The following is a 9,985-nucleotide window of genomic DNA, read 5'->3' as shown; positions in this document are numbered from 1 at the left end:
ACTTGCTGGGGCCAGCAGGTGGTATGGTGGTTAAGGGCGCTGGACTCCTGACCATGGTTTGAGTCCTGGACCTGGCGGCTTCCTGGCTCACTCTGTCCCTCTCTGGTCAATCAAAATAATAATAAATAAAGTTAAATAAAATATTTCTTATCAAAAAGAATGACTTACAAGCACTGGCCAGATTCAGAGTCCAGGCTCTGTCATGGTTTTTCTCTGCCCTTAACTCATTTTTAGATGCCTCAAGCTTTTGTGTAGTGCATTATTACTTTCCATCAGATCATGTATTTTGCCATTTCGTTGGGGAATGATCACACCACAGTCCCTTCTCCTCCATCTTTCCCTCCTTTCAGGATTTTGGACACACACACATGCACCTGGCATGTTTCTCAAGCTGCATGGCTGGCCATGTTGGATCTGGCCACCTTACCACATGCCACAGATTGGCCCAGAAATCCATTTTTTACAATATCCCATTACCAGTGGTCTGACACTGAGTAATAACAGTGATATTGAAGAATTCTCACACAAGGCAGTTACAGGTAACATAAGATCACTGGTCATATCTGTTATGTGACTTCAGCATGATTTAGGAGCATCGTGGGCTTGGGGTAAAGTTCATCTTTAAGCAATGCCGGTGTACCTCCAAGAGGACTGCTATTTTGGGTTGAAGCATAAGAAATTGCTAATAGGGCTGGCCTGTGGTGTGGTGGCTAAAATGGCTGGATCCTACATGACTGACCTTGTGATTCAAGTCTCAGACCTGGCAGCTTGAAGGACACAGCAGGCACATCTACAAATGTGCTTGAAATCCTAAAAGGAGAGATAGAGAAGAAGGTGTTACTGTGTAGCCTTCCCCCATAGGGGTGGTTTTCACTTTCGCTCTATCTCCATCTCCCTCAGAGGGCACATATGCCCTCTGGCAAATTACAAGAAAAAGATAAAATTTAATTAAAAAATAAATACATGGAAAGAAATTGCTAATATTTTGCCTATTTTCCAACTAGGAAAGCAGCAGTTCATATGATTTTTTTTGAAAGTAATTATTTATTTAATTTTATTTATTCATTTATTTTTAATTTGACCAGAGAGAGAGAGAGAAAGCAAGCCACCAAGTCCAGGACTTGAACCATGGTTGGCCGTCTGGGAGTGTCCATCCAGCACCTTAGCCACCATGCCACCTGCTGGTCCTAGCAGTTCCTATGATTTTAACTGTATAGACAGATAAACACACGTGTGTGTGTGTATATGTGTGTGTTTAATTGCCAGAGGGCACATGTATTCACCAGAGAGAAACAGAGAAAATACCCCCAGTGGGGCATGGTCATACCCAAATTCCTTTTTTCATCCTGTCAGGATTTGGGTTACACACCCACACATACTCAGCATGGTTTTTTTTTTTTAGGGAGTTTTTTACTGTAGGGTGTGTGCACTAGCTAGAGAGAAAGCATCCCCTGGGGGATGGCCATAGTGCCGTCCCATCTCCTCTCTCCTTTAGGGATTTTGGGCACACATGTACTTGTACTCAGCGTAAGTTTTAAGCTGCCAGGTTCGGAACTCTAACCTCAGTCAATCATGTGAGTCTAGTGTCCCCATCACCATGCCACTTGCTGACCCCACTTGGCATGATTTTCAAGTTGCCAGGGCCAGGATTCGAACTGGGGTTGGCCATATGTTATCTGGCTCCCTTAACCACTGCCCACAGGGTAGCTTTTTTTTTTTTTTTTTTTTTAGTGAATGATAAATATTTGTATAAACTAGATATCACGCTGTTTTCTGGCTAATTAATTCGGAGGCTGACAGTTAATAGTCTCTGCTTTTCCTGTTTAGGAAACAATGGAGGACATAGATAAGAATGCTGATGGTTTCATTGATCTAGAAGAGTATATCGGTAAGTTTCTGTTTCTAATATTTTTCTTAGAAGAAGCCCTGAAAATATATTCACCTATATAGTTTACCCATATGTCAACTCATCCTAGATTGTTAAGCCTGATTAGAATGATAAATTGAGGGTGGTGGTAAAGTATCTGTACTGTCCAGTTAAAATGTAACTATAAGCCACATAATGTAGTTCTAATTTCTCTATTGATTGCATTAAACACTAAAAAGAAACAGATGAAATTAATCTCAGTGGTATATTTTCTATAACCTAAGATTCCAAAATACTGTCATTTCCATTTGTTGTTGATACAAATTATTGAGTTTTTAGAAACTCAGTTTGGACCGTCCGTATTCCAGGTTCTTGGTAAGCACATGTGGCCAGGGGCTGGACAGCACCAATAGTGTCTCTCACAAGCCTTAACCTGATGGTGAAGAGTTGCAGGGAGCTCAGAGTGGCATTAGGAAACCCAGGAGAAGGACGTAGGAGTAGATTAAAATTAGAGACGAGCAGGCGAATAGGCAGCCAGGAGTTGCAGGTCCCTTAAGCCTTTTCTTTTCTTGTGTTCTGTTCTTATTTTCTGTCTGGTTCTCTGACTAGTTGCTTTGGTGTTTTGTTTGTTTGTTTTGTTTTATTTGCTATAGGGTGTGTGCTTTCACCAGAAAGAGACAAGAGAGGGAAAGTGAGAAATACCCCCTGGGAGGGATGACCACACTGCCGTCCCCTTTCCTCCATTCTCCTAATAGGCTTTTGAGCATGGACCCAGCCTGGAAAGAGATGGAGAGTCTTCAGACAGTTACAAAAGGCTTCGTTACAAATATTCCATTTTGAAAGATAACAAATATTGGGGCCAGCAGGTGGCATGGTGGTTAAGGGCGCTGGACTCCCACATGGCTGACTGCAGTTTGAGTCCCAGACGTGGAGGCTTGCTTTCTCACTTTCTCTCTCTCACTCTGTCTCTCTTTGGTCAAATTAAATAAATGAATAAAGTTAAATAAAATAATTCTTAAAGATATTAAATACCTTTATATTTCATGTTCTTATTTTTACTTACAATAACTTATCCTACTACACAGTCGGTTTTGTATTCAGATAAGCCACTGTGTTTCGCCTCTGACCTTTATCTGAAATATTTATTTTAAGCCTTAGAAGTAGACTTGAGCTCTGCCTCTGTCACTTGTCATTAAACTGCATTGAACAAGTCACTCCTGTGCTCTTGGCCACTGAGTAGTTACACCTGCTATTTATATTCTAGAGTTATTCCAGTTGAATAATTTACCAGCCTTTTCTCCTAAGACTCAGTAATTTACTTTGAACTTTTTAGAGAAAGAGGAACAAACAGTAGAAGGTATGGATTTTTTGTTTTTCAAAATGATTGATTTTTAGTGGCGTTCATCAGGACAGTGGATTAATGCCTTGGTGCGTTTATTGAGTTCCAGGCGACTTTTATAGAATTTTCTGCTTTTAAATATTTTCATTCTTGGCTTGCCATTTTATCACCATTGCTGAAACTGAGGAATTCATTTAAACTCCTGAGGAGAGGAGTTTTTTGTAACTGTTAAGTGCCTGCCATCGCTTCCCAAGCATTGAGGCCAAATAAGGAGATAACAATATTTCCGTGTCCTCCACATCATACAGATTCAAGGGACAGAGGAATTACATCTGGAAACTACCAGAACTGTCATGCACAGCATGCATGCTGTTTTCTTTTGCAACTCAGTAACTTTTGCAGAACCTTTACATCTAGGATGCTGTGCATCATGAACATAAGATTCTCCTGAACAATATCTTCCAGTTTCTAGGGCTGTGCCAGTTCCTTGCCCTGTTGAGGAGATAGATTATACATTTCTTTGTCTGTTACATTTAGCACTAATGAGAAGCCCCCAGAGTTATGCTGTTTGTTTATTTTTATTTATTTGTTTTTAAAGAATTATTAATTTTATTTATTCATTCGTTTATTTTAATTTGACCAGTGAGAGATACAGAGAGAGAGAGAAAGTAAGAAAGCAAGCCACCAGGTCCCGAACTTGAACCGTAGTCAGCCATGTGGGAGGGCGTCTAGAACCGTGGTCAGCCATGTGGGGGCGTCTAGTGTCTTCACCACCACACCACCTGCTAGTCCCTTTTTTTTTTTTTTTTTTTTAAGTTTGAGTTTTGTTTTATTTTTGCTTTTACCATTGGGTACGTATGCTCACCAGAAAGAGACAGATAGAGACAGAGGAAAAGTGAAAATTCAGCCCCCGGAGGGTAGCCACACTGCAGTCCCTTATCCATTCTCCTGCCAGGATTCTGGGGACACACACACATGCACCTGGCATGTCTTTTAATCTGCTAGGTCTAGGACCCGCCTTTTTTTTTTGGACAAATTTTTGCTGTAGGGCACTTGTACTCGCCAGAAAGACAGAGACAAACAGATAGAAAGCGAGAAATCACTCCCTAGGGGAGAATGGCCACACCACAATCCCTTCTCCATTCTCTTCTTGGGATCTTGGGCACGCACGCACACGTGCCTGACATGAGTTTAAGCCACCGGGTCCGGGACTCAAACTGTGGTCAACCATGTGGGAGTCCAGCGACGTAGCCATTACGCCAACTGCTGGTCCATGTCTAGGACTCTTAACTATGCGGTTGACCATGTGAGATCCAGCCGCTTACTGGCCCTATATACATTTCTAAGAACTTTTTAAAGATAGACTTAACCAAAATATTAATTCCTTAATGTCATTAAATATCAATAGTTAGGATTTTTCTAAAAAGAGGTTCAAATAGCACTGTGTTTTGCTGTATTCATTTGGTTTAAAATAGCACTTATATATTCTAGCTTCTATTAAAACTCTGTCTTTTAAACATACATGTGTTTCCTCTCTAATTCAGAACTTTCCAGTCTGTACTGTGACTAAGTCTCCCCAACCTCCAGGACAGTGAGGGCAGGGCCCTGGCCCAGTGGACCGCACATAAACTGCATTTTCCTTATGTGCTATAGCCTGGGGGGAATGAACAAGCCCTGCTCTGAGGAACTTCTCCTTTAAGGCAGGGGAGTAGCTCTACCCTCAGTCTTTAAATTCATGAAAACGATAGTGCTAACTAACTGCCTTTGCTCAGAACTGGTCAAGCTTCTCTCTGGTGGGCTCCCATGCCGTACATGAGAGGTGGGTATGCTTACTTAGATGTAGTGTAACTCAGGAGTCTTCAGACTTGTTTGCTCGTACAATTTCTTCAGGAAGTTTGACAGACAACATTCCCTTATGTGTTTATCTAATTAGAAGTTTAAACAGTTAAACAGAATAATCTCTGTTGACTATAAATATTGACATGTCTAATGTACTTTCATTCTCAAATAAATCTATAAAGTTTAAATACCGTACCAACTTCTTACCTACCATTGGAAGTCCATTAGATTCGCTTTCAGTGTTGTGTATGTGTTTTTTTGTTTTTGTTTGTTTGTTTTTGAGAGAGATTTTTATTGTAGGGTGTGTGCACTCACTAGAGAGACAGAAAGAAACAAAGTGAGAAATCATCGCCTGAGGGGAGGAGGGCCATGTCATAGTCCCTTCTCCTTCCTTTTTTTTTTTTTTTTGGAGAGGTTTTTGCTATAGGGTGCGCGCGCTCGCCAGAAAGACAGAGAGATAGAAAGCGAGAAATCACCCCCCAGGGAGAATGACCACACCACAATCCCTTCTCCTCTCGGGTTCTTGGGCACACAGGCACACGTGCCTGGTGTAAGTTTTAAGCTGCCGGGTCCAGGACGCGAACCACAGTCAACTACATAGGAGTTCAGCAACATAGCCATTACACTAACTGCTGGTCCTTCATTCTTCTCTAGGGATTTTGGGCAACCACCCACACACCCAGTCTGAGTTTAAGCTGCCAGGTCCAGGGCTTAAACTACATGGGAGTCCAGTAGCATAACCATTACACTATCTGCTGGTCCCATTGTTTTTTTCTTTTTTGAGAGAGGTTTTTTTTTGGAGAGGTTTTTGCTATAGGGCACGTGCGCTCGCCAGACAGACAGAGACACAGAGAGACAGAAAGTAAGAAATCACCCCCCAGAGGGGACGGCCACGCCACAATCCCTTCTCCTCCATTCTCCTCTTGGGATCTTGGGCACGCACACACACATGCCCGGCGTGAGTTTTAAGCCACTGGGTCCGGGATCTGTGGTCGAGTCGACTACGTGGGAGTCCAGCAACATAGCCATTACGCTAACTGCTGGTCCCAAGAGAGATTTTTTGCTGTAGGGCACATGTATTCACTGGAGAGTCAGAGAGACAGAAAGTGAGAAGTCACCCCCCCCAGGAGGGTATGGCCATGCTGCATTCCCTTCTCTGTTCTCCTCTCAGGACTTTGGGCCCACACATACCCAGCATGAGTTTCAAGCCACCAGGTTCGGGACTGGAACTGCAGTCGACCATACAAGAGTCTAGCAACGTAACCAATATACCGTTTGCCGGTCCTCTGGGGTTTTTTTTGTTTGTTTTTTAAAGCAAAGAATTGAAAACTTCTTGACATGCAAAATAATTTTTTACCCATTTTCCCAGACATCTACATTCTCAGAACTGACATTATTTCTCATTGTCCTTTTTTTTTTTTTTTTTAATCACATCAGAGCTTTGTACATTCTATTAGGGTTCAAGATAGATGAGAATATGCCTTCTTTTTTTAAGAATTATTTTATCTAACTTTATTTATTTATTTTCATTTGACCAGAGAGGGACAGTGAGAGAGAGAGAAAGAGGGAAAGTGAGAAAGAAAGCTGCCATGTCTGAGACTCGAGCCGCAGTCAGCCATGTGGGAGTCCAGCATCCTTACCACCTTGCCACCTGCCAGCCCCAGAGGATATGCCTTTCTTATACAAAGTGGGAGAAGAATAGTGTGAAAGTGGACATAGGAAAGAAACCAAGATAGTACATTCTTGCACAGGTTTGTGTTTAGGAAGAACCACGTAGGGATGTTGAGGGTCTGGAATTTGTTTCCCTTGTGACTGTTCTTTCCCAGTGCATATCCTGGCAGTATCCCTGTTTCCCAGAGCAAGCTCGCCCTGACCACGGCCCTGGTGTAATGGGATCTAGACAGTAATCAGTTGGTAGGCAGTTCTGGCTTATAGCATACACCTCTTTTCCTTGAGAATTTAAAACTGCACCTTTCTAAACCAGTGGTGCATTTTAATTAGCTTCCTTGGCAGAAAGTAGAGAACAACTGGTTTTTGCCTGTTATTTCCTTTTATTTGTGCATTATTTCCTCTTATTTCTGCACTCTGTACCAACTATACAGGACTCTACATTTATGTCACTCAAAAATCAACAGCTGGAAATGCTTTGTTGCAAGAGCAGCACGTAAGCCTCAGCAAATACCTTGCTCTCTAAGGTCTCGCTGACCTAATATACTGTGTAACTGAACTGTATACTACTAGGTTCCAAACATCGAGGAGCGAGGAAGGCTGGGTCAGATTAGCATGGGGCAGACCCTGGAAAAAGACCAACCTTCTGTGTGTTTCTGTGCACACAGGTGACATGTACAGCCATGATGGAAATGCTGATGAGCCAGAATGGGTAAAGACGGAGCGAGAGCAGTTTGTTGAGTTTCGAGATAAGAACCGTGATGGAAAGATGGATAAGGAAGAGACCAAAGACTGGATCCTCCCCTCAGACTACGATCATGCAGAGGCAGAAGCCAGGCACCTTGTCTATGAATCAGACCAAAACAAGGTAGGTCTGGCCAGGCCCGAACAATCTAGCATTGACTGAAATGTTTCCAGGGGATTGCCTAAAAAAATCCTATTCAGGTACATAGGGAATTTAAGGTCTTAATTAATCTGAAGTCTGCTAAGGATCTAAATCTGGTGGTTAAAAACTTTCAGGGCAGCTCCGTGCTCTCATTTTAGAAATCCCTTTGCCAGTGCTCCTCGCGGTAGGGGACTTGGGCTTCAGAGCCTCTGTATGTAGCCTATGCCAGGGGCACATCGTCAGTCATCTTTGGATCTCCTGGACATTTCTTTGTTATTCCTTTTGTTCTTTTACCTGTAGCAAAGTCATTCTGCCTATTCAAAGTTGTTTTTTTATTCCTTCTTAAGTCAAATATCTTTTTTAAAAATAAGGTCTTTTGTAGTGAGTTGTAAAAATCAGTTTTCCTCTGGAGCCTGTTAAAATTGCCCTGATCGGTTATTTGAGGAATTTAGTTCATTAAGTGATGCTATCACCAAGCCCTGTCACCTTTTTTTGACCCTTAGATACTTTGCTTAGAATAATTTGAAAATCAATCTAAAGATGAGATTCTTCATACCTGGGGGTTTTTTTGATTGCCGAAGGGCATTTGTACTCACCAGGAGAAAGCATCCCCCCGGTGGGATGTGATCACACTGCAGTTCCCTCACCTTCGTTTCTCTGTCCCGTCGGGACTGGGACATACACATGTACCCAGCGTGGTTTTTAAGCTTCTGGCACCAAGATTTGAACCATGGTCAGCCATGTGGATCAAACTCCCTTAACCACTAGTTACAGGACCAGCCCACTTTATAGCTTTTTTAGGGGTTGGTCTGTTTTGAGTTCTTGCTCGGAGTCACTTCAGTAACCAGGTGCTATGTTCGGAACTATGTGAGAAAAAGAAAATTGTGTGGGCCTCCCTTGGGAGTCTAGTGTTATTTGAAATGAGAGTCTGAACCTTCAGGTCGGTTATGTCTGTGAACTGGTTGGTGGCCAGAACGGAGAGGAGGTACAGACGAGGCTGGGTTTTGGCAGTTTTTGTTCTGTTAGACAGTGACTTCATTCACTTTAAAGTATTATTTGCCCTCTTATTCTGGACTATTTCTTCACCCATATCTTGAAAGTGTCTCATACTTTGCTCTAAAGGGAAAGTTTTCACCTTAAGAAGTAAAGCCTGTATCTCTAGTATTGAAGCACCAAGCTGTATTATTTCCATTCTTCTACTTTCAACTTTCTTGATAACAGAAATATATTAATTGCCATTTTCTTCTCTGTTGGTGTGGACAGGGGGAGGGGGGAGTTTACTTTATATTTACTTCACATTTACTTTAGCAGGGATTATGATTTTACAGCCCGATTAAGCCCGACTCCTCTGTGGCAATGTTTCTGAACCCGGAATGGGCAATATACCTGCTGTTCTCTCTCATTTCAGGATGGCAAGCTTACAAAGGAGGAGATTGTTGACAAGTATGATCTGTTTGTTGGCAGCCAGGCCACAGATTTTGGGGAGGCCCTAGTACGGCATGATGAATTCTGAGCTGCAGACAGAGGAACCCGCATTTCTTCGAAAGTAATTTATTTTTACAGCTTCTGGTTTCACATGAAATTGTTTGCGCTACTGAGACTGTTATTACAAACTTTTTAAGACATGAAAAGGCATAATGAAAACCATCCCGTCCCCATTCCTCCTCCTCTCTGAGGGACTGGAGGGAAACCGTGCTACAGAGGAACAACTCTAATTAGTATACTTGTGTTTGTAGATTTCCACTTTGTACGGTGTATAACATGGTGTGTTTATTTTTGTATTTGTTCTCTGGTTGGGAGTATGGTGATATGAAGGATCAAGATCCTCAACTCCACTCATAGGCAAACATTAGCCTTTACTCTTTCTCAACCTTTGATATGTAATTTTTATAACTCTCACTTAACTAATTTTTGTAAGCCTGAGATCAATAAGAAGTGTTCAAGAGAGAGAAAGGGAAAAAAAATACACCCCACAATTTATATTTAGAGAGGTAGCAATCAATCTTGCATAGCACAAAGTCTGAAGTTTCAGTTAGTAAACTGAATGGAAAATGGGCCGTGTTTTCCATTCAGTTGCCACAGCTCCAGCCTCTGATCCTGCCAGTATTTGGGCAAGGACAGAGCCCTGTGCTGTAGGAAAGCTTGGCTGAACTTGATTTTAGTCCTCTTTGTCCCCTACAGGACTAACTGCTTGCTAATTTTATGAAGCACAGCTGTGGTGGGAAGAGTTAGGGCCTTGTCTTAAAAATCAATCAAGTGGTGGGTGTGATCTCTTTACGGAGCTATAGATAGAAGTAGCTGGAAAACTAAAGGAAAAATACAAGTGTTTTCAGGGCGTACTTTTTTTTTTTTTTTTTTTTTTTGGGTTGGCTTTTTTTTAAATCCC

At 42.0% G+C, this 9,985-nt stretch overlaps 1 protein-coding gene across 4 annotated transcripts in view; it reads left to right on the top strand.

Moving 5' to 3' along the window:
• Nucleotides 1-9,783, top strand: part of CALU (calumenin) — a 33,313-nt gene extending 23,530 nt beyond the window's left edge. For all 4 annotated transcript variants that reach the window (XM_006146853.3, XM_006146854.3, XM_027771185.1 and 1 more), the window contains 3 exons: nt 1,828-1,888; nt 7,382-7,581; nt 9,008-9,783. In XM_006146853.3, coding sequence (XP_006146915.2) covers nt 1,828-1,888; nt 7,382-7,581; nt 9,008-9,112 — 366 coding nt within the window. In that variant the 3' untranslated portion in view covers nt 9,113-9,783. The remainder of the gene's footprint in view (nt 1-1,827; nt 1,889-7,381; nt 7,582-9,007) is intronic.
• Nucleotides 9,784-9,985: the final 202 nt, after the last annotated feature.

This window comes from Tupaia chinensis, unplaced genomic scaffold (assembly GCF_000334495.1).
Source record: "Tupaia chinensis unplaced genomic scaffold, TupChi_1.0 Scaffold000192_1, whole genome shotgun sequence".
In the NCBI taxonomy this organism is placed as follows: Eukaryota; Metazoa; Chordata; class Mammalia; order Scandentia; family Tupaiidae; genus Tupaia; species Tupaia belangeri.
This window is presented reverse-complemented; position numbering and strand designations above follow the sequence as displayed.